The sequence below is a fragment of the Serinus canaria genome, chromosome 3 (assembly GCF_022539315.1).
Source record: "Serinus canaria isolate serCan28SL12 chromosome 3, serCan2020, whole genome shotgun sequence".
Classification (NCBI taxonomy): Eukaryota; Metazoa; Chordata; class Aves; order Passeriformes; family Fringillidae; genus Serinus; species Serinus canaria.
Window position 1 is genome coordinate 37,415,150 of NC_066316.1, and position 24,764 is coordinate 37,439,913.

Consider the following 24,764-nt stretch of genomic DNA (forward strand, 5'->3'; position numbering starts at 1 on the left):
CCAATAAATAATTACTTTTAAAATTGAAATTACTGTAATTCTAACAATGTTTAAACCATTTGCTTTCAGAGAAATCTTACCTGCATGACTGTGCTGCAGTTCCTGACTGGCTGCAGTCCCACAGTCATCACTGGCCCTGTCTGCATTGTCACTGTCCCCCTCCACAGAGGACTGGTCAAATCCAGGGCCATCACCTTTTGCCAAGGCATGTTTCAGTTGAGAGATGCTTTCACTGGCACGTTCTGAAAAAAACCCAACCACATCATTAGCCACAAAAAACAACATAAAAGAAAGGATTTACTGGCTGATACTTTAAATGGGGAAAAACATGAGAGCACTACAAGCATTCAGCATGTGTCTGGCTTGACTACCTGACCTAAACTCAGCCACTGGAAGCAATTAGCTAATGCAAACAGCCAAAAAACCTACCATATTTGCAAAATATTTACTAAATACTAATATTTCAGAGAAAAGCTACACATAGCATCTTAGCCCCTCAGTACATTAGGACACTGCAGTAGCGCAAGTAATAATATACTTGACCCTAAAATATTTCCTAGCTTCCATACATTTTAATAAACCTAAAACTCATGCTACATTTTCTACAGTATGCAGGATTGGAAACCAAGAAAAATGTTTTTTCACTTTAGTGATACCACCACACATTATTACAAAGCAACATGTCTCACAATGAAACAAATACCTGAGTAAATGAAGTAATAACTCAGCAAACCAAGCCACCATAAAACAGTTATTTAATAAAGACCAATGACTTCTGAACAGTGTGAAAAATAAATAACAACACATACTATTCTAGAAAAAAGACCCAACAAACAAAACAGAAAACCTCTATCCACATAAATATAAATATTTTCAAGAACTGACTTACTGACAGATGATACAGTAAAGGTCTTATCTAATGTTCAATATATTTTTCCTTATATTCCTTTCTTATTTTTTTATTTGATTCAGCTGACTTCACGAAAATCATAAGCTTATTTTAAACAGACAAGATTTTGTAAAACAAACCCAAATATCATTTACAAGGCAATGACTCAGAAAAGAAGGGTTTAGGTCAAATATTTCACTTTTGGCATACTTAAGCTCTTCACCCTTTCTTGAGCATTCCAGGATGCGATGAGGGCGGAAGAGCTAATGGAGAAATGGCAGAAGTATCTCACTGATGCAATGGCTTAGATATTTAGCAAACTATGTTGCAACCATTTGTTGCCAAGAAGTGTTCAATGTCATTTAAGTTGTCATGTGGTGTGTCATCTGAGAGCATTAAAGTTCCTTCATTTCCCCATTCCCTGTAGATGTCTGCCAGAGAACCCCAGAGTACCAGTGTTTGCTCCCTAGCCAAGGGACAAACAACAAAACAAACCAAACCAGAAACAACCAAGCTTTTATATATATTGGTTTTCTCAGAACTTCTCTCTCTTTGTAGTATTACAGCTTCTGAACTCCAAGCTATTACTTCATTCACAAAGATGACAGAGATCTTACACTCTGTCCTCTTTCCCCATAAACATACAGGCCAGTAGCAGTGAAACACAATTAAAACCATTATCAATGGCATGCTGATGCCAATCTTTTTTTTTTTTGACTACACTTTTCTGCCTCTGAAATAATGTCACCATATTCTGGAAAGTGTCATCAAGTATTTCCTTAAATTTCCTAAAAGCTTGCCTGTCTTCAAATTACTAATGTTGCTGTCATAGGCAAAACACTCCACTGGGAAACCAGGAATTAGGAGGTCCCAGTAGTGGCTTTACATTCACCAGATACAAGAGATCCAACACTTACTTCAGTAAGAGTTGAACTGGATGCCTAAAAGGGAATAAATACATTACTGTATTTTCTATTTCCAAAGTAAGGAATATAATTTTGGGCATTAGGATAAAAGACAATATACCAAGGAGTGGAAAGACCATATTTGTTGTTTCTTACAATGTAAAAATATTCTTTTTAAATATGAAAGAAATCTTAAAAAACCACTGTGGATGCAAACTATAGGACATCAAAGAACATGATTAATTTTTTAATGAATTCAGAAGCAATTAATTTTTAAGTCTCCCCAATTCAATCTGTTTCAGTTAAGCTACTCCTGTAATAGTCCATTTTATAGAAACATGGCCTCAGTAAAAACATACTTCAAAACCTGCTCACATGCAGCACTATGATTTGCATATCAAAATCAATCAGCACCTGTCTTTTCGATGTCTTAACAGGACTCTACAAATAAAATCCAAACATGTATTCCTGTTCTATGCTAAAACATCATTGAAGTGCTATTTCCTATTGGAACAGCTGATGATATAATTGAATTTGGGCTCATGTGGATTGCAACTTCAAAAAAAAAAAAAAAAGAACCAACTTACTATTAAGCCCTTTGGTTTTCAGTGTTCAAAGGATCTGAGACGATAATGAAAAATGACAAGGTAGCACCCAAATCTGATGGATCAAACTCAATACATTAAAAAAAAAAAAAAAAAATCAGTGTAACAACAATTTGACATTGAAGTCAAAACAGAAAAAAAACCCAAAAGGCATTGAACCAGTTTAGCATTGCCTAAACAAGAGATATTTTCTCAAGCACTGACTGCACAGAACTCTTTTTAAAGAGTACTCCTTTAAATGAAAGCACCAAAGCTACCTCATTCATGGACTCAGAAATGCCATAGAAAATTCTCTATGCAAAAGAATCAATCATCCAAAACAAGAAAATTGCCTGAAAGGCATGGAAAATAACTCCAGCCAGTAGAATCATTAAGCAGCATAAATTGAAGAAAACAAATGGCAACTCTATGAAAAAGTTGTCACCCAAACCTAACAGTCCAGTTCTAATAATGCCTACAAGAACATGTTGTTACTGGCTACAAATTCAACAAATGGCATCACTTGCCATTATGGTTCCCAATCAGCAAACAGCCTTAGAAAATTAGAGAAGGAATTACACTGATACTTTAGATCTTAAAAAAACCCAAAGCAAATCACGGTAGACTTTTTGGGAAACAGTAACTGATAAATTAGACAATTAGACACACCAGTGAAAGCAGAAAGATTATAGCCATTTAAAGAAAACCTTCCTGTCCAAAATTAGATCAACATTTGCTTCCATTGACAGCTAAAAAAAAACTATAATATTATACCATATATCTTTTCAGTCAAGTAACTGCTGAAAAATACTGAATCTGAGAATTTGGTTATAGGATTTTTTGTGCTTAGCACATCTTGGAACTTACTTTACTTCCCATTCTGACATTCAGCTCTTCTTTCTTGGCTGCCAAACACAGGCATGTTACTGTGGAAGTAACATACTATATGGCAGTTTTGAGACTAAAAGTATCCTGTCTATCACTACCTGTGCTGCTAGGATTTTACATGCAGCAATGAGCAATACCAGGCTGTTCATTAGTCAGGCCTCAAAAGATCCCAAGATGTTTTGAAATGCTCAGCTGTTCCAAAATAATGAATCCTTCTGATTCGGTCTCTTGGTCTCTTTTTTAATGAGAAATAGGTAGTTTTCAGCATAACTTTTACCAAGCTATCATCTTTAAAAGCACAGCTGCAGCAGTCATTGTCACAAGCTCCTACACCAGCCCTTTCTGCAGAGCATAAAGCATTTGCCTAAGTTATAGAAACCCTCACATGTGAAAATCTCATTGCCAAGTTCATTGTGGCAGATTCTCCACCCTTAAAAAAACATTTTAAGTTCAGAAGAATACCTCGAAACACCTGCCAAATAAAAATAAAAAGCCTAAGCAAAAAACCATTAGGAATGTAACTCTAAGCTGCTTCAGAGTGACAGCTAACTTGTAGTGATGGAAACTGGGCCACATATTCACTTTTCCTAAGATGGCTTTGACTTCCCATCTCTCCTGTTTTATTTTTGGAACCACATAAAACAACCACAAAAAGAAACTTCATTCAGAAAAGTCTTATCTTGTCATCTGTTTCTCTTAGGGCTTGCATCTCTGAAATTATGTAGGACACTGCACTCAGCAAAGCAGTGGAATACAAAATGTATTTTCCACAATATCCTAAGACAGACTTTAGGTAGACAAGTGTATCAGGCTCAGTAACAATCCTAAAAAGGATTGTGTGCCCCTCCTTTGCTCCTGCTCTTATACTGTCTCAAGTCCAACAGTGAGCCAGCACTCTTTACTCAAGAGGCAACATAAAAAACTCAACATAAACATAGAAGCTAATAGTTCTCTGTTTAAGAAACCAGAAATATGCTAGAAACAAAGAACTGGACTCTAAATAGTACTCCCAATTTACTGCTGTTAGGAGAAAAGAGGAAAGTCACAGGAAGGCATCACACTCTGCTCTTGGCAGTGGTGTAGTAGAAGGCCCATTGGACATTCACATTATGCCTGTCAATTTTCAGTCATTAATATGAATACAGCAGCTCACTGCTTACTCTCATTTACAAAATACCTCTACTCCCTTGAAAACTTTTAATTAGAAATATTATCCCCTAAAGTTTTTAAGGTTCATTTGAAATTGTCTCAAACATGGAAGTTTACACAGTAACCTAATAACTCCAACTGTACAAATACCACCCTCTTAACTTAGTATTACACATAGCATTAAAGACTTTCATTATACAAGGTCAGGAAAAGCTACATTATAAAACCTTTGTTATTTATCAAAGCCTCTCTGTTGAGCTCTAAGACCAGTTAGGTCTTAATCAGATTTTTTTGGTCCAGCTTTCTGTCCTCTGGCCACCAGACTCAGTTTACTGAACACTCAGGCTCCCTGTCTTCTGAGGGATTTCCATTTGCAACAAAGGACACTGCACTGAAATAATCAGTTGCTCTTTGGGAACTTATCCACTCTTCCATCAAACTGAGTAAGGCTGTAAAGTAATTCTTCTGGTGTCCAGCATGGGCCATGAAAACCTTTTGCCATGAGCTCAGCCTGCATCCAGATAATGTCAAGCATTACAGGCAGGTTAAGAATGCTTCATTACCTAAAATTGCAGAACCTGGATGACAGGGTCACCCCTATGGGGAGAAAAATCTCAAGCTGTATAACGATATAAGAAAAATAGGAAAAGCATTAGATTTGACAGCTTTGAGAGTAATGATGACCTATTTGTCCTACAGTAAATTCCTAACACCGGTAATGATGTGGAAAATGCTGTACAGCTCAAAGGAGTTAAAAATTCTACATCACTGAGAAAGAAAGAAGTTCTTTCAGAAACACAATGGAACTCGGGTTATATCACCCTGTATTGGGGCTGTTTGTGCATCATCATATTGATTTCTACATGAGAGGCACCCCCAGATGTATGAAATCAAAACTACCTTGGCATTGTATGAAAAGAAAGTTCTTGTTTCCAAGAATGTAAAGGGCAAAGGCTCACCAGAAATTATTTAACAAATGTAACGGATCCAGAGCAAGGGGATCCAGTCAGAAAAAGACAAAATGAAAATAAGTTGTATGAAGAGACTACATGCATCCAACACATCCATTAGATATGGTCAGCTCTAGCAGTCTTACACACAGTTAAACAGCCCTGATATTTGTCATCCTAACTGTTCTGCAATAACTGTTACATGCACGTGTCAAGTAGCATTACCATGCCCATTTCATCTACAGAAAAAGTAAATAGAAATTATTCCTCGAAGTTCTATCTTGTGGAACAAAAGAAATCTATTGCTAATGTAAGAAATCTATTGTAATGTATTGCTAATGAAATGTTGCGGATGCTCCTTTGAGAAGGAAGTAAAAAAATATTTGCTGAGAATCGAGTATCAAGTAGCTATTTGAAAATGTTTCCATTGTTTTACCCTTGTTTCTTTCTTCTTTTTGGCAATGTTGTTTCCTATGGGACAGGAAACATCCCAACAGGCCATGCGGGGGTGCTGTGCTCAGAACACAACTTTTCGCAGCAATAGGTTTGGATACCCACAAAATATCCACTGGCTTTCTTCAGAATTCGGACATTTACTTTGCCCAGCTAGAGGCAGTCTGAAGGCTGGCAAGCCCAGGTGTCACGGCTGACAGATTCAGGTGCTCTCTGTCAGGCTATATACCACGCTTCATGGACAAAGCGGCAGGTATGAAACCACTCGCTGGCACGGGAAACAACTGCTCTCATTAGAATCCATTTGTACCCCCATCTTCACCACGACTAGAATCCGATGCTTAAAGGATGGCCAAAACCCTCACACGAACCAGAACCGCCCCCGAAGCAGCAGCGGTCCTGCCCGAGCCGTGTCACAGCAAGAAGGGCGCCTGCCTTCGGGTGTGGGAACAGCAAGGCGCAACTTCCCCGCTGCGCGCCCGTCCCAGCCCGGCCGGGGCGCTGCGCGGGGCGGGGGCAGCCACAGATCCGGGCGGCGGGTCAGCCACAGCCCGCTCCCGTACCGCTCACCTCGGAGGCGCCTCTGGTACCGCTCCAGGGACTCCTCCAGGGCGCGCTCCCCGCCTGGAGCCCGCATCAGGACGCCGCTGGCCGCCGGGGAGCAGCCGGGGCTGTCCCCCGGCACCGGGGGCTCCCCGCGGCGAGGCTGGGGGACGGTAGTTCCACCCGTTCTACCTTCCCGCTTCGGGCTCTCGAAGGAGCCACCTGCGGGGATCCCTCCGGCTCCTGGTGGCCGACCGTTGCCGTCTGCCGCCGCAGCTGAGACTAGCAACGCCAGGAATCCTTCGCGCTTCCCGACGGCGGGAATGCTGCCGCCGGGACTACAAGTCCCGGCATGCACCGCGCCGTCGGAGGCAGAGTCCCCGCCCACCGCCCACCCCCGGCAACTGGGAAAGGGTGGTCGCCGCAACCCGTCTCCCCTTTGTTGTGGATCGCGGCCGCAGTCGCGCCTGCGCACAGCACACCCCGTCCGCCTACGCCCTCGGCCTTGCGGAGGGCTCAGCGCCGGTCCCGCCACGGCCGGGGCGGATCGGGGCGGGAAGCGCCGTTTACCTCCCGCCATCGCCCGCGCGGGGATCGCCCGCCGCCCGGGGAGCGCTATTGTCTGCGGGCGGCGCAGGCGCACGCGGCCCCGCCGCCGCTGGGCCCCGGCGCGTGCGCAGTGCGGCGCGGTGCCGCGGTGCCGTTAGCCGCCGCTATGTGCAGGGAATAACGCCGGGGCCGTTGCCAGAGGGACACCGAGCGCTCCGCCCTCGCTCCCGCATCCCGCGGGATGCCGGCTCGCTGAGCACCCGCTAGCGACGGCCCCTCCCCGGCGCGCGAACCTCCTCGGAGGGGTGAGTGAGGATGCTGCTGCCGCCGCCGCCCTGGGCGGCGGGTCGGGCGGGAGCCGTGGCGGGGAGAGGGGCCGCGGTCCGCCCGGTGCCTATTGTGTCAGGAGGTACCCGCCCGCCGGGACCCGGGCGGGCTGCAGCTGGAGGAGGGGGAGGCAGCACGGTCTGGGCACAGCCCGGTCCCCCTCCCCCGTCCCCGCCGGGCCCGTAGCTTACTCCGCGCCCCCGCCTCCCTTTGCCCTCGTCAGTGCGGGGCAATCGCCGGTGCCAAGGGGCATCGCCTCAGGCGGGACGCGGACGGCATCCCACATCTGGCATTTGGTGCTACTGGATCCCGCTGCCCGCGTCTCCCTGCTGCTTTCCGCCCGCGGGGTGCCCCCGGCACACCCACCCAGCCAGGCAGCCCCGGGGCTGCGCAGCCTCCTCTACCGCGGGCGGATTTCCGCGGTTCCAGCGGAGACGTTTCCAGAGGTTTAATTTTTTTGGGGGTGACCTTCTTTCACTGACTGCCCCGGGGCTGGAGGCGGCGTGTTTCTCCGGATTTAAAAATCAGTGACGCCCTTCGCCTGGGATGCGGCGTTCCCCCCCGTCTCCTTAAAATAATGTCTTCTGTGAAAGGGTGATAGAGAAAATCTGCGGGTTTCGCCTTTTCTCGTATTGCGTATTTCCACCCGACGAGTCAGGTCCCCTGCTTCCGAAAATATCCTCCCGAAGGCGTGAGCTTTTCCTTTTTTCGAGGCCCTTCCCGGGAAAAACATGAAATCAGGGGTTTTGTCCCCGGCGGCGAGGAGCAGCCCGGGCCCACTTTGTGTGCTCGCCGTGGGGACGAACGGGTTACTGCGCTAACAAAAACCCGATGGCGATTTTCGAGCAGAAAGCGGCGTCGCGGCGGAGGAAGCGGGCGGGAGGGGCGGGGCGGGGGCGCTCCCCGGGCCCCGCTGCGCCCCGCGGCCGCCGGGCACGGGGCCGGGAGCCGGGCGGGCACGGCGTGCGCTGCCTGCCAGCGCTGGCCGCCGTGTGCTGAGCGCTTTTTCAGCATAAGCCGACAATTAGCGCATCAGTGCTCGCGGCTTGATGGAAAAAAAAAAAAAAAAAAAAAAGATGTAGATGGTATGCTGATGAGTTGTGTGTACATAAGGATTGCGTTATTGTGACAGGAGATTAGATAGCATCCACTGATCTGCACTTGGAGGAAATTATTTTCTTCCCTGTGAAAGCAAAGGTACTCATAAAATATTTAAGTACTTTGAAAGAATAAAGCCTGTTCTAGCACTGCGATGATCATCTTTTCTCCTTTGGAATGCCATTCAAGGCTTTGTGACAGCGTTCTTGGCCCTGGGCTTGCGTCTGCAAAATGATATGTGGGATGGGGCAGTTTTTGTAAACTGAACGGAGGCATGATTACATATGCTGTGATTTCCTATGATTAATTTCCTCTGACAATTATTTTATGTCCAAATGCTGAGACTTGCTGAGAAGTCTGTCTTGCTAAACTCTGCTGATATGGAAGCTCCTCAACTTTCAATTTTATTTAACAAGGAAAAAGTTAAGCATAAACACTGCAAAGAATCTCCCTTCACTCTTGATCACTTTTTAAAACACTTTTTCACCTTCATGTAAATGTTTTGTTCTTGTTGGCTTTATTTTCCCTTTGTCTGATGGAGGTTAGGGAGGCTGGCTGAATAGAGCGAATAGTGCAGCTGGGGATACAAGGAATTTTGTCAAAATCTCAAGAATTTTGAAGTTATTTGGAATGGATCAGATTAAAATGCTTCCTTTAATTCTTTTGAAGAGAAACCTTCTAAGTTGTTACCAAACTTTGGCATGACAGTGCATTGTTTGGGGAGTGGTTTTGACATAGGACTATTTCCCATATCTAATCTGACTTTTGAAAAAAAGCAATGGGTTATTTCTATATCGAGTTTCATCGGCTGTAATGGACTTGACAAGCAAAATTTCTTCAAAAGTCTGGTGATAACATACAAGCCAGAAAAGCTCCAGCTTATGAAAATGAACTGGAAAAGTCTATGTTCAGTTGTAGGTGAGAGCTTGGAAGCTTTGTCAAATACCTGGAATGAAACCCAAGGAATGAGAAGCTGCAGAAAAGGATTTTGCAGTACCATTTCCAGTTCTTGGCATTGCAGGAAGAAGGTATTTAATGTGTATTGATATCATAGTATCTCCTTGATTTTCCTAACAGGACAGTTTCCATGTTAGCACTGCTTTTCTTAGCTTTGCAGGCAGAATGGAGCTGAGATACAACAGATTGTTTTTACTTTAGCTAGAAAGCAAAGAAAAGCTGTGAAATTCTGGTTTTCCTTTAGAAAATTCTGAACTGAAGCATCAGATATGGAATACATGCATATAGGACGTTTTCTACAAGTAAATTCTCTCTGCTTCTAGCACTTGTGAGATTGTAAAAGAACACAATGGCACTTCCCCCTGTTTGAAGAATATGCATAATGTAGAAAAATTGATTGTGTTGTGACCAAGAGACTGCTATTTGAGTAAAGGAAGTTGTTTCTGACTGAGGCATGGAGCTTTAAGTCTGCTAGCTGGGGACTGGGGTTGGATGTGTGTATCTCCTCTAAGGTGCACATCTTCACTGTGCTGATTGAGCCTGTGGGGGCCTTTCATTGTCTGTAGGTTTGTAATACTCTCACCAAAGGCCTGTGTGTCTTCCGTTCTAGTATTGATCCTCGTGTGTATCCATGCGTTTTCCAGGGACTGGTCTACTGAGAGCAGCTGCCTTCAGTGCTAATGTTTCCCTGGATCACAGTCCAGCTGGGGTATTGAATAGGGCAGGTGTCATGGGGAAAAGTACTATGTGATGAGGTGACTTAAACTAACAGAATGCGTACAAATAAGGGTGGGAAGAGAGTTGTTTAAACAACTTCATGTATGTCTGTTGTACAGTTATACATTCATAAAAATACTAAAATAAACTGCACATGCCTAGTTCTGTCTTGTAGTTTAGTTTCTCTGACTCTACCACCAAAAAGCTGGGTGGCTGTTTTTATTCTACAGATGCAATTGTGGGTAGAGTGATCTTTTTAGCTAAAATTGTGTTTGACCTTCAAAAAACCCTTATATTTTAAATTGGTATGTATGTAATTTTTTATCATATGTCAAAACCAGCTTGTCCTAGAGGTTTCAAACAAAAGCCACAATTATATTTTAGTAGATTGCTGATGTAATTAGATTTCAGGTGGGGAGACCTGGGTTTGGGAATGTACTCAGTGCTGCATCACTGAAATTGAAGTGTGTTCTGCCGGCTCTTAGATTACGGGGGAGAAGTAAGGGAGTGGGTGGATATTAAAGAGGCTGACTAGTTGTTCTCCTATCTTCATGGCTCTGTGTGGAGTATTCCCAGTTACTCCCTTCTCTTTGGGTATGGTACAGCATGGCTGCACTGCTTCGTTGCAGTGACTCTGGTAGTTTACGAAGTACATGAGAAGTTAATTCACTCCACTAACCCAGGAGAACACTACTTCTTTTCTTTTTGCTTTGCTCTTTTTTTTTCCCTTCCTCCCTTGGATTAGCAAATTGAATTATCTTATTGTGTGGTCAGATGAGTGCCAGAGCAAGTACACAGAATGGGGTCAGCAGTGTCAAGCCAGGAAGAGGGGAATACTCATTTTTCCAGTAGCAAAGATAGATACATTTAACATGCTTTACTGTCCTATATGGCTGTCCCCTGCACCATTGCAGGCTACTGTGGTCAGGCAGGAGGTGGGTTATGTATTAATCCAAGAAAACAAAAAATTAAGATAGTGGTTTTGTTCTGTTGGTCTTTATTTGAGGTCCTTAATATGTAAAATATCCACAGCCACAGACTAAACATTCAGAACCTATCTCTAGAAGAAAAAAAATTATCACTGTAAAGTAAATGTTAAAAAAGGGAGGACGAGTAGTTCTATTAAGCATTGTGGCCTTTGTACTGGGATAAGCAGGATTTTTGCTCCAGGCTAATGTTGGTATCTTCTCCTTTATGGAATTTAGGGATGTAAATTTTCAAGTATTTTCCTAGTTTTGTCTCTCCTATTTACTAGTTTTGAAGTATGTGGGTTGTGTGAATTGTAGGAAGGTTCTAGTAGGTAGGGGTTTTGAGAAAGGGTGGGTTTTTTAATTCAAAACTGAGATTAAAACATGGTTTTTATTTTTATTCCTTGAATAGTATGTGATAAATTTTTCACATGTGAGCCCAGCAAAGCCCAGCTTTGTTTCTCCTTCTCTTTTTCTCCTTTGATAAACTGCTAGTGAAAAAATAGACTTCTCCTTAGCTAGGTGCTTTTCAGAGCTTCGGCATCACCTTCTGGTGGGTCTAGTGAGCTGACTCAGATCCTGCAACTGCAGCCCTCTTACCGTCTTGCTCCTTTGGTTGGTTTTGCTGCTTTTATTGCAGGGTTTGGTGTTCTTGTAATAGAGTCCTCTGTTTATTTGTTTCCATTCTTTTGAACAGAAATGTTTTATATTCTGATCCAGTCAGTGAAACTTAGGAGGGTATTGTCCTTGACGAATAGCTGAGTCTTCTCAAGTCTGTGTGGTGCATTTTCCAGATCTCATTTTGCTCTTCATTCCAAATAAAATTCTGGTTCTGCTCATTTTATTTCTTTCCAGGAAGAACTGTAATTAATGAGCTTTTCAGAGACATAATAGCAGAAGTGGTGCCACTCCCTGGCATTTCCAAGATATTTCTTTGTGCATGGGGGTATTTAGTTAGTCTTCAGCTGTGGCATACGAAAAACTTGTAATCAATCCATTAGCAAATCATTATAGTCTGAAAGTAGTGATACACTCGGTGCATTTAATCAGATGTGCTTGCAACTTTTCCCTCAAAATTACATGCCCAAATAATTTTGTTGATGATCTTTCTATTCATTTGCAAATATTTGCCCATCTAAATATGCATTCTATTCTGTGTTCAAAACCAAAGCCTTTTCAATTTTGTCTTATTTGTCTTCTCGAAGTGGATTGCACTTCAGAATTAGGAAGAGAAATGCAGGAAGTTAGAGTGTCATGATACCTTTTCAGTTTTCTCATGAACATACTTCCTGCTTTCATTAATCCTGCCTTCTCTCCTCTCTACCCTGTAACCTGGCTGATTATTTAGCCCTATGGAACTGGATCATCACAGAAATCTTGATGTCAGGAATTATTCTACTTAACTTCACAATGTCATTTACTAACCCAAAAACACTTAAAGGGTAATATTGTAGTTTTACTTCTCTTTTTTCCCCCTTTGGAATCTTCCTTAAAGTGGCCACATAGATGTACCTTTGTTCTGATTTATACCCATTTTCTTTTCTCCAAGAATAGGTATAACCTGGTGCCAAGGTAGAGTTGAAAGGGGTGCAAGCAATGTTTCTTGCTTTCTGCTGAGGCGTTGATAACCTCCCATCTATTTTCTGCTTCAAACTTTTGAGTCAGGTGTAGTTTCTGTTAAGGATAGTTCCTTCCACTTGGTCTTCATTTCTTCAACTGAGTCTTGAATAGGCAATTCAGCAAAAATGACCTAATTTTTTATTCATGTTCAGCAATGTATCAGCTTAATTAAATAATTAAAGTCTTGGTTTTCTACAATTTTTTTTACTGCAAAAAAGCTGTCCCAGTTTTTTGAGAATAATGATGATTACTCTTCTGGTCATTCATCTCCTCTTTCTTTAAGTGGTCATGTTTTCTTTTTATTGCACTTGGTTTCCAGGGAGTATAGTCAGATAAAATAAGGGTGAAACACTTCTTGTAGGAATGACTTTTTGTGAGGTGATCTGCTAGTCAAAAACACAGCTTGAATTTTAGCTTGAAGTTGACTGTGACACTGGCTATTGCAAATATTTCTTTAATTTTAAGCAGAAATTAGTCAGGAAGCCTTTTAGGAGTAACTGAGAGCCCAGAACTTGTTAGCTTTTGCATTAGCAAAGAGTTTTGAAGACGATATTAACTTGTTGACATAAGAATTAATGGAACCTGTATAGTTTTTTTCATGTTAGAGATAATACTGGCTTTGGTGATCATTTTGTGTTTGTTTTACTTTTACAGTTCTTGTTGATAAACATAATAAAATGTCTTTTTCAAAAACTGTTTTTCTTCTAAGTGTTGTGCAGTCATCATGCTCTCATAGTGATTCAAACATCATGCTGATTATTTTATTGGGCCAGATTGGTGATAATTGGGTAGAGCCTTTATTTTGATGAAGTCATTGTAGACTTCAATCTTGAACAGCCTTAGTGAAATTAATTAGTTCTAAGTATGCCATAATTCCTGCTAGGTGTTTTTAGTTTCAACTTCTAGAATTTTGATGACAAATTCTGTAGCATATTTTTAATGAATTAAATCCTAATTGATCAGCTTTTAAATTCACCTTGTGAACTCCTTTTAGACAAGCTCCAGTCCTAATATATTACAAGGAATCCTGTGCCTAACTATTTGTTGCTGAGTGCTCTTCTGAGTGGTGCAATTGCATCCCCACAAATATATCAGTCCTACAGATACATATTATGTGGCATATCAGAAAAAGGCATGAACTCCTCAAGGTCTGAAATAAAGATTGGAAGCATATGAGTGTTTTTCATCTGAAAACAGATTCCAGTTGTTTTATGAGGAGCTGAAATGAGGCTTCTGATGAACATGCTTTTTTTTGTTGTTGTTTTGTCTTGTTTTTTCTTCTGTAGATAGTACTGTGTTGCTTTGTTCTCTTCAGTTTTTGTCATAGCTGGAGAACAGTAAGAAAGATAATGTTGCTGGCACAGAACTGAAATTAGTCAGTAGGAGTATTATGAAAAAGAATAAGTATTTAAAAGAAGAACACTACCCAAAACCAAAACAAAACTAGAAGAAAAGAACACCAATAATAAGCAATGGAAAAATACGTTTGCACAAAAAAGTCCGGTTGAACTAAAGCTTGGCTATAAATTGAGTCAATCACTTGAAGGCCCAAATATGGTTGCAAACTTTTTTTAAATTCTTTTTTAAGGTTGACAATAACAATACTTGAAATAAGGTAGCCATTGGAGAAAATGTATCATTGTTTCTGTAATCATAGTTTGCCACTTGATGCTTACTCTATATATCCTGGGGTTTTTTTTTGTTGGCTCTTTTTCTCATTCTGAATTTTATTTTTGGCTTCCTTGAGCATGGGTAAGTTTCTGTCTGCCCCAGGTCTTAGTGCAGTCAGTGGATCTTCAGGTGCTGCAGATTACATCTGTGTATGGAAGGATCTGTTTTTACACAGCAACACAGAGCCAAATGTAATTCTGTTGCATTATATTCTTTAGCTTGCTGTAGGAAGTTTATTGCTTGTCATTAACCAATATTGTCTTTTTCTATTTTCCTGAAATAAATACTACTTTCTCTAGTATTTGAAACTTCTAAATAACACATAATTGTCTTGAATACTGGATGTGTAATTTTTCTACCATCCCTTCAACAGACACACTTTGCTTTTCTCCATTTTTGTGGCCTGATTGCATTTTCTTTAGCACACTTTATTGGCAACTTCAGCTGTCAAAGTTAAATGTGTTAGGTGTTGTGCTGTTGAAGCTGCAAATAGCAACAGTCACCTTCCCCCTTAGGGCAGACTGATACTCCAGAGTCTGGTTTGTATTGAACTCTTGGAGAGTTGTCATTGCATGGGGCTTGTTTCAAAATGCTGCCTGGTTACTGGCTTTGAGGAGGTCACTGAAACAGAACAAGGAGCTAAGTTATGCAGCCTTTCAATCACCTTTCAATACCTGCATGTAGTTGTAGTGTTGTAAAGGTTTTTTTTAATTCATCAGGGCTTGTGTTCTAGTGTGTTAAGAAGTGAGAAATTTCTTTCTGACAGTTTCTGATGTTGCTTTTGGTCTTAAATCTAACTTACCTCATTTATGTACCCCACACAATAACTGTTTTCAATTGGTTTGGCTAATATAGCTGGGTATTTACTTGAATGTCTAACAAGATTAATTCCTTTTGATGTCTGGACAGACTATAGCATATAATAAATGTGAAATGTGACACTGCCACATTTGAAATGTGGCAGTAAAAATAAAGGCTGAACCATCAAGACATGAGAGTGAGCCAGGAAGTCATGAGTTATTTGTTGTCCAGCTTAGGCAAATGGGAACCTTTAATTTCATTTAAAAGTATGAATGTTATCAAGTACACTACTATTTTTTGCATGGTTAATGAAATTAATTAAGACAGCATTGTGGGACAATACTAGTTTAAAGAGGTTAAGATTCCTGAGTTCTTGGATTTTGTGAGACTTTCCCTTTTTACAGTTTTATTGCAAAACCAAGAAAAGCATTAAGCCTTGCTGTTTTTATCTGTTGTGGTTTTTGAGGGACAATGCCACTGATCTTCAAAAAAAATGTATTCAATTATGTCCATGTATTGTTTTATTTATATAGTTATTTCCATAGGAATTCTTTCTTTCTATTCATGATACTTATTCACATTAGGAATGTCTGATCTGAAACAGATTTAGAAGACCAACTGCATTAGTGCATCATGAGATGAGAGACTAAAGATTTGATCATTGGGTGTCTTATAAAACATAGTTCAGCAAGTGAAAAAATAATAAAATTACGCACTGAAACATTTTAGAAAGTATGTAGTTTTAGTCTGTAATGGATATATATGAAAACCTACTTTATATTTGAATAGAAATTATGGTGAAGCACTGGAACAGGTTGCCCAGGGAAGTGGTCGATGTCCCATCCCTGGAGGTGCTCAAGACGACGTGGGGACCTGAGCAACCTGGTCTAGTGGAATGTGTCCTGCCCATGGCAGGGGGATTAGAACTTTTTTGATCTTTGAGGTCCCTTCCAACCCAAGCTATTCTGTGGTTCTCTATTAATAGTCCTTACAGTTCCTACAGATTTGTTTAAATATAAGAAGTCCTGTGAGGCTTAGGGGGATTTGGTCTAATTGCCTTGTGTTCTTGTAGCAGCCTAAGCAGAGCTTGCTACTGGCTGTCCTGGTCCTTCTTCTCCCCTTTTCTGCCACTCTCACCTGCACAGCCTTGCCCCTTTTGCTTTGGTCCTACCCTGGTGTGAAGCTTCTGGGCATCATTCACTTGTTTATGGGAGTGGAGAAGAGCACAAGAGTTATTCTGTGGAGAGCTGAACATTGAAATAACCCAGCTCAGCTGCACAGGCACGTGTGGCCTGCAGCTGTGGCAAAGGGAGAAGTCCTGACTTTATGGTTGGGGTGGGGCAAGAGGGCTGGGATCCTGACAGCATAGAAATGGCTTGAGCTAATATGAAACTGCAGCTTCTTCACTTGAGCATTTTTTGGTGAGGCTTAAAACTGCCCTTTTGCCTGTCCACTGAATCTTCAACACTAGGATTTGAAAATAAGTCAATACTGTGAAGTTCTGGACATGCAAGCAAGTTATGACAGGGTATCTTAATCTGTTTATTAGTGTTGTCAGGATAGATTAATTAGATAGTGTGTATTAATTGTGCATAGTAACTCCTATTCCATGGCAGATGCAGGGAACACAAGGTACTTCACAGAAAGCAGGCTTCTTGAGATCTGCTGCAATACAAGTGTGTATGCAGGAGCTGCTAATAAGGAAGAGGTGCCACACTATAAATTTCACATCCCATACTGTTCTTATATTTATATCTTTACGTTTAATTAAGCTACCTTCCCCATTTCAGCTAGTAAAACTTAGGCACAGACTGCTTCCCTCTCAGAAATTCTGCATACACTGGAATTTTACCAAATACTAAAAGCTGTGCAGAATCTGAAAATGTGTTTTCTTTCTCTATAACCAAATCTACAAAAATATCTGAAAAGCACTTTGAAGCTGAGGATAAATTTTGAATAAAAATTAGTCTTTTGAGCTCTGTTGTTCTACTTAGAATGAAAATACAGATGATAAAGACTAATTGTTTTGTCATGATTATTGAAATATTCTTTTATTTTTTTGGCTGCATTTCTGTCTGCAAAAGATTGCAAGTTGTTAATTACTGGTATATTCTAGATCAGCTGTTTTCTAACTGTATAGTTCAGCTTCTGTGGATGTATTGATGGACACAGTTGGACCATCATTAATGAAACATCTCTTTAATGAATTATGGTGCTTTTGTGTTTATCTTGCAATGCCATGAGAATGCACTCATTTTGTTAAAAATGCTTTTGTGCCTGGATGGGGTGGCCCTTAACCTGCTCATCTTGGGGACCGGTACTGGGAATGTTTGTATTTTTTCTCTCCCTCCCTCTAGTGTGCAAGGCTTGTGCAGTCAAGGCTAAAGGGAAAAGAAACCTCATTTCTGAAATTGTGGCATCATTGGGAAAGCGCTTTCCTTTGATTTGAAGTAGAGCAATCATATTAGGATAAAATAGAAAAACATACACGGGAGAACAAGTAATGTCTGGTTTCTTAGGGATGTGTCCTGCATCCCGAACTGTACTGAATCTCAACATGCACGAGCTCACTCTTGTGTGGGGAAATTAACTTGTTCTGTTTCCCACAATGTTCTAAGGGGGAAAATAACTTGAGTGCAAATGCCCTTCAAAGGCAGTGAGAGCACAAAGGAGCCGTGTGAGCACAGGTCAGCCAGCAGGCTGTAAGGAGCTGGGGATTGTTGAACTTGCAGCACAGTGTTTCTAGTGGGACAACAGACTTGTTCTTTTGAACTTGTTCTGCTCAGCTCTCCATTTTCCTGAAGCTTTTAGAAGCTTTGTCACTCTGAAATCTCCAGCTCTCTAAAGCTTGCTGTTGGGAGGAATGATTGGTAGAAACAAAATGTTTGCTTAAGCTTTACTTCCTCAGGTAACTAAAAATGGTTTCAGTAAGAGTTTTAATTGCTAACTGTAGAAAAGAAGGCATTTTTAAAGAGAATACATTTTTAAAAAACCCTGATGCACAGGAACTTCCACCTGAACATGAGGAAAAACTTCTTCACTGTGCAGGCACCTCACACTGGAACAGATTGCCTGGAGAGGTTCTGGTCTCCATCACTGAAGGTACTCAAGAACTGTCTGACACAATCCTGTGCTCTAGGATGACCCTGCTCGAGCAGGAAGATTCAACCAAGCAACGCACTTGGAGTTCTTCCAACCTTAGTCATTCCAAGATTCTATGAAACATAGAATAATTTAAAGAATATACAGGATGTGAATTGTTCCAGCCTTTAACAATGGAACTCATAATGGTCTGTCTTAATCAACTTCTTATGCTCTTGTCCATATTTAGTTTCATCTTAAAATGTTGTAAAATATTTTTGGTTAACCAGAAGGTTATTTCTCTACTGCAGCAGCATGGTCAATGTTGCTTAACACAGCAGCTGAGCTTAAAAGAGTTTGAAGTATAATCTTTTTGTTGGAGACATAAAATGAGTAACTTCCATATAAGTGTGGGTAGTTCTTAAACTAAGAAAAGTCCAAGTGTTCACGCTTGTTCACTAAAGTGCAGCCAAAAAGCATGACTTGATCCCTGTTGGTGGATGGGGTTACAGAATCACTTCCTCATGTTTGGTTTGGTGCTTGGAGAAGTATGTGTAGTTTGGAGTTCTTCCCATTTAGCCTTCCCTTTCACATCTCTTTTTTTTCTTTTTTTTTAAGGCGAAAAGTTATTAAACTTACAATGGAAAATCCATATTGATTTCTTCCCATAGATTCCTCCAGACTTCTGTCCATTGAAAGACACATTCATTTAATAGTCTTTAAATATATTTGTTGTGTGATACTAATAAAAGCATTTTTCAGTGGTCTCCAAGTATTCTGAAATGAATCAGATTTTTGTTGTAGCATTTTGCAAAATACATGCTAGTGTACTGAATCAAGTTTAAATCCCCAGTCATTGTTAAACCAGCTTATAAAGTCCACATGAAAATAGTTTGCTTACCTAGCAGTGAGAACTCCTGATTATGATCAGTTGAGGGCTTGTAATTTACCTGCTCAAACAAGTTCTTGCATAAAAATGTTGAGCTCTATATGAACTCTTCATGTTGATTCTGAAAGTTTATTTTGATAATTCACTTTAAACTGTTTAGTCACATTTAGTAAATAAGAGATAACAGAAGAAATAGAATTAAGACTTACCATGCTAGTAGCTACATTTCTGTTTGTTGGCTGCACACAGGAAAGGAGTGTGTAGGCACCACAAGCAGCTGTGGAATAGCTTCTCTGTGGGGAAACCATTTATATTTTAAAATCTTTGCAATAAGTGGAATGGATCATTAAAAGCATGGGTATTCTTAGCATTTGTGCAAATGTCTTACCCTGCTTTCTGTCTTGCTGAATTTCTAATACTGTTGTTTTGACATCTGTTTTTATGTGAACATACATTGAGAAAGTGTTTGTTACATTTGGTACCTTTCAGTTTCATTCCATGGGAACGAGAGAGATAGGAGGACAAACATTAAAGAAATGCCATATTCCAAACTGCAAAGTTAGATTTCTTTTGGACTATTTGGCTTCTGATTAAAGAACCAAACAAATAATTGAAATGTAAGGCATTTAAGCCTTCTTCTACTCAGTTTTTATATGAATCTTCAGGAAGAGGACTTCCCATCAGAAAAAGATTCATTCTAAAAATGAAGTCTAATGTTTTTGTCTGATATTGAAAAATGCTGGAAAAAAAATCTGATCTCTTTACATCAGAGTTACCGTGCTAAGTTTTAAATAATTTTGATTTTAAGCTTGTCCTGATGTTAATTACCTCACAGAGTACCCATGTAACTCCACATAATTATGGCACAGAGTTATTTTTATGCTTTATGCATGCACACACACTCTGCCTCTCTTCAGACAGTGAAGATTGCCTAGAGCAAACATCTCTTGCAACTTTAAGGCTAAAGTTTGAGCTTTTGCTTGCTTTGTAAAATAAGTTCATCCAACTTTTTTTTTTTTTTTTTTTACTTTTTTTTTTTTTTTTTAATGTAGGGCTTGTGTTACTGATCTTGGAACAAACAACTCAGTGTATTTCCAAGAAAAATAAATCTGTGTAAAAAGCTCTAAAGCATTCCATTAAGGAGAGGATAGAATGTATCAAATGTTTTGATACATTTGATACATTCTAAAACATGATAAATGTTTTTCCTGTTACGGTGGAGGTGTAGCAAAGAATAATAATTGAATGCCTTTTTGGAGTTATGTATCTGTATTGCTATGAATGGATGTGGAGATTGGTAACTTTGATATCAAGAATTGTCCTCCATCACTTCCACTTTCAAGTTCTGTGTACTCATGCATTGTGTCAAGAAGTAAATGGGAATTAAAAGGAGAAAGGTAGATAATAAAACTACTTCAGTACATGCTTTTCTTTGGAAAGTAAACTTATCTTTATACCCAAAAAATAAATAATTCCTAGTATGAAGGAAGCAAAAAGAAAATTGTATTGCCTTGAATGTAATTTAATCTTACAAAGAATCTTGAGTCACAGGCTAAACCCCATATATTTCACAATTTTGGGGAAAGTGAAATCACCACCCTTGGGAGGTTAAGAGGTCCAGTTTTATTTGCAAAAAAATGCTGTTTGTTTTTTCAGTAGTGCTCAGGGCTGTGGTCAGTACTTGGCCAATGCAAATAAAACCACCTCATCACACACAGCCTATAAAGTCACTTGAAATATGCCACGATGAAGGCACTGTGAATAGGAACTGGAAGAGGAGGACTTGACTGCTTCTTTTAAGATTGCATTCTGCCTGAGTGCCATGCCTGATTTGTATTTGTTTATTTCTTTATTTTCCTGTTTGGTAATCTCAGCAATAGTGTAGTGTGATACGGATCAGAGGGAAAGGAAGGATTTCTGTAGCTTTCATCACAGGGAGCTTTTTCTCAAAGATGATTTGGCTATGATTTCTTTGGCTGGCTTGCCACAATAGTTTCTAAAGGCTACTTATCAGATGTACTGTTTTATTAGCATGCTTGGTGTGCTAATCTCTCCAGAGATGATCTCTTATGACCATGTGAAATAGGGAATTTTTAAAATAATTTATTTTATGCAATTCCTTAATCTGAATGAGAGTGATGGACAAAAAATGAACACTCAATTGTTTGAACATAAATTAAGCTACTCTTATAAGCAGTTATTAGCCTTTATTTTAGCTGTTTATTGAGAGCAGCTTTTGGAAAATATTGCTGTTCACTCTGGGGTGGATGCAGAGAAGTACATTCACAAAAATTGGTTTTTTGTTAATGATTTTAAAGATCAGGAATGCAAAATGACTTTATTGTCTCGTACAAGGAATAAAACAGGATAATTCTTTCAAGTCTTAACAGCTTTATCCTAGTGGCCAATAACAGAGTAAGTTTTAATGTTTAGATAGGATAACTTCAAAGGAAAAATTCAGTCTTCAGGTACTTCTCATTACTGTAAGAACAATATATGTATAAAAAGGCTTATGATTGTTGTCTAAGACTGTATTCATGTACAATAACTGTCCTAAGCAAAGTTTTCTAATCAGGCTAAGGATTTGCTTGTTTACCAGTATTCTCTGTAAAGATAACCCAGTATTTTATTTTTTGTCACCTTGGTATAGGACTTAGTTTCAATCTGCTGTTTTTAATGCCATTTGCTCTCTTAGCTTCTACTAGGGATTGTGATATCTTGTTTCTTTTCCCCCTTCATAGCGTCACAATTTACTTTTCTTTTGGGGGTGGTGACTTAGCCACTACACCTGCCAGTTCCCTCTGGACCTGTATGTCTCACATCAGATTCAATTGACTTGTGCACCTTCACTGGTTCAAGCCAGTGATCAGCATCACCCAGCAATGGCTAACCCAAATACCAGCCATGAGCAAAGATTTGGCTGTGGATTCATGTCCAAATTGCTGCATGAACAGGACAGATCTCTGAGTTCTGGTCAGCTAAAAGACATTGTTTTGCCTCTGTCCTGTGGCAGGATGACTCTATTTTTCCAGCATGTGATGTCTTAGCCTTTCTATTTAAGGTGAAAACCTCAGAAAGTGTATGTTTTCTTTAGCATCTCTCAGTGTCTTCAGTCTGAGAGGATGCAGTTATTATTTATACACACCAGCCCTTTTTTCTTGTTTAGGCTGCTGTACCTTGTCTGAAATTACTCACTGGGTTCACATCCCTGAAACAGGAGTAAGCTTTGTGGCATCATACATGCAACAGCACATCCCAGCTGGAAATCACTCTGGCGGAGTGATTAGGTGGTCTTGACCCTGATCTCTGATGGTTTTTCATTCTCCCAGTCCCTGCCTTTGTCTTCTGTGACTTGGGTAGTGTGGCTGGAGCTTTTGCTGGTGAAGGGCAGGGCAAAAAAGTGGTTGAGTGCCTCAGCCTTCTCTATATCCCAGGTAACTAGGTCACTCTTTTCCTTCTGGAAAGGGCCCACATTTTCTCTAGTATTTCTTTTTTCTTGACACATCCAATGAAACTTTTCTTGTTGCGTTTGGCATTGCTGGCCAGATTATTCTATTAGGGCACTAGCTTTCCTCACCTGATCCATGGCTGCTCATACAGTATTTCTGCCAAGCTCCTTATCCTTGCTTCAGTCCTCTATAGGCTTCTTTTTTGAGTGAGCTTGGGTTTGTCCAGAAGCTACTTTTCATCTGTGTGGGTCTTCTGGCAAATCTGCCCAACTTCCTCTCTGTTGGGATGCATCTCTTCTGAACTTGGAAGATGTGATCCTTGAATATTGATGAGCTTTCTTGAACCCCTCTTTTCTTCAGGGCTATATCCTACTCTAAGGAAGAGACTGAAGATCTCTGGAGAGGCCAAAATCTGCTTTCCTGAAGTCGTTAGGGCAGCGAGCTTTCTGTCCAGCCTCCTTAAGGGCTGCCCTAAGGATCTTAAACTAACTATTCTGTGGAGCCAAGGCTGTCCTTGAGCTTCATATTCCCCACCAGCCTCTCCTTGTTGATGAGAACAAGGTCCACCAGCCCCTCTTTGTTGCTCCTCTAGCCCTTGCAGAATGAAGTTATGATCAGTGCGTTCCAGGAACCCTTCCGTGTTATCCCTCCAACAGACCCTGGGATCATTGAAGTCCTCCATGAGGACCTGGATTTGTGAATGTGAGGACACTCCTGTCTGTCCATTGAGGGTGCTTTATCTGCTCAGTCTTTCAGGTTGAATGAAGCAGGCACCCACTATAATGACACCTGTTCCTGTCCTCCTTCTAATCCTGATCCATAAGCTCTCAGTCAGCTCCTCATCCATCCCCAGGTGGAGCTCATGCTGGTTTCTGATATGCAGGGTGATACCCCTTACTTTTTGCCTTGCCTATCATTCCTAAAGACCCTGTATCTTTCCATTCTAACACTTCAGTCACAGAAGCCATCCTACCACGTCTCTCTGATGCCTTCCTGGCAACTGTAGTTCCAAGGCCTCTTCACCAGCTTGGCAAACCTGTGTCCAAAGATACTCTTCTCTTTCTCTGATAGATAAACCACAGCAGTGCCCCAGCAGACCAGGTTTTTCAAAGTCAGCCCATGGTCTAAATAGCCAAACCTTTGTGTGTGGCACAGTCCTGTAACCATTTATTGATTCTCCAGATTCAGTTGGCCCTTTCCAACCCTTCCCTTTAACTGGGAAGATTGATGTGAAAACTCCCAGAGTGCTTTATCACTGCTCTGTAATCCTTGATACTCCTCTGGTTGCTCCTGGCTGTATCACTGGTACCCACAGTACCAGTGACAATTACCTGCTGGAAATAATAGCAGCAGGTAATTGTCACTGGACCAGATATTTTTGCATTCTGTGACACTCAAATGACAGATAGCCATCAGGCAGGCCCTATGTTTCATACATTCCTTTGCAGTATTTGTATGTTGATACTGGTGTAATAGAAAAGGGCATGATCTCAGGATTCTTTTTTTTTTTTTTTTTTTTTTTTTGTCATTATTATATAAGAAAGAGAGGAGGATAAGATCTTTAAGTCATTGTCCCTCAAAATCAAAACTCCAAAGAAACTTTGACTGCAGCTGCACTGTTGGCAGAACAAAAAGTCTATTTCAGTTGCTGTTCTGACAACCATTGCTGTGTGTCACAGTGGTAAAATAGACATGGATCTAATTCTGACCCAGACCAGAGGAGATGATGCTTGTGCAGTTCCAGAGCTGCAGCAATGTTACAGCACAGATTTGCTGCCTGACAAGGACAACAGCCTCCTGAGCTGCTTTCTTGTCCTTTTTCCATCCAATGTGTGGGGTGACCTGTACGGCAAGAAGAGTAGGTGAGTCCCTTCTGTAGAGTTCTCAAACTCCTTGAATGCAGGAGGAAAATCTCTCTTTATGCTTAGTGATATTCACAGCTGGAAGGCCTTTTTTTTTGGAATTAAAATATGAGGAAGTTTCTTCCCTCAAATGCTGCTTAGGAGTCTGTGGCCTATCTCTGCTAGGTCCAGCTTGTCTCCTCCTGTTGCTCTTGTTGTTTTAGTCCTTTATGGTAGGCAGTATAGGTAATGTTCATATCTGCCTATGTAGGATTGTACTAATTAAAGAAGGGCATGACTGAGCTTGATGTCCTGATTCTTGCTTTTTTCTTTTTTTTTTTCTTTTTTTTTTTTTTTTTTTTGCTTCTCATCTGTTAGTTATATTTTTTTTTCCTTAAGTTTAAAATAGCTTTTAGAAAAATCTTTTTTTAAAAT

General features: G+C 40.6%; 2 protein-coding genes and 1 long non-coding RNA gene across 12 annotated transcripts in view; 1 reads left to right on the forward strand and 2 right to left on the reverse strand.

Moving 5' to 3' along the window:
• SDCCAG8 (SHH signaling and ciliogenesis regulator SDCCAG8) overlaps window positions 1-6,979 on the reverse strand; it is a 104,777-nt gene extending 97,798 nt beyond the window's left edge. The window contains exons 1-2 of one of the 3 annotated variants that reach the window (XM_050972223.1): window positions 6,932-6,979; window positions 81-242 (exon numbers count right to left, since the gene is read on the reverse strand). In XM_050972223.1, coding sequence (XP_050828180.1) covers window positions 81-242; window positions 6,932-6,941 — 172 coding nt within the window. In that variant the 5' untranslated portion in view covers window positions 6,942-6,979. Of the gene's footprint in view, window positions 1-80; window positions 243-6,388; window positions 6,698-6,931 lie in introns of those variants that run through there. The other 2 variants (XM_018916283.3, XM_009091988.4) reach the window with 2 other exon arrangements.
• A 58-nt stretch (window positions 6,980-7,037) lies between these two features.
• Window positions 7,038-24,764, forward strand: part of CEP170 (centrosomal protein 170) — a 96,115-nt gene continuing 78,388 nt past the window's right edge. For all 8 annotated transcript variants that reach the window (XM_030235481.2, XM_030235487.2, XM_030235483.2 and 5 more), the window contains exon 1: window positions 7,038-7,215. The gene's annotated coding sequence lies outside the window, so the exon portion shown is untranslated. The remainder of the gene's footprint in view (window positions 7,216-24,764) is intronic.
• On the reverse strand, window positions 13,036-19,327 carry LOC108962354 (uncharacterized). Its single transcript, XR_003945660.2, has 2 exons — window positions 19,249-19,327; window positions 13,036-13,924 (listed from the first exon to the last, which is right to left on the reverse strand). It is a non-coding gene; the product is annotated as an uncharacterized LOC108962354 (long non-coding RNA).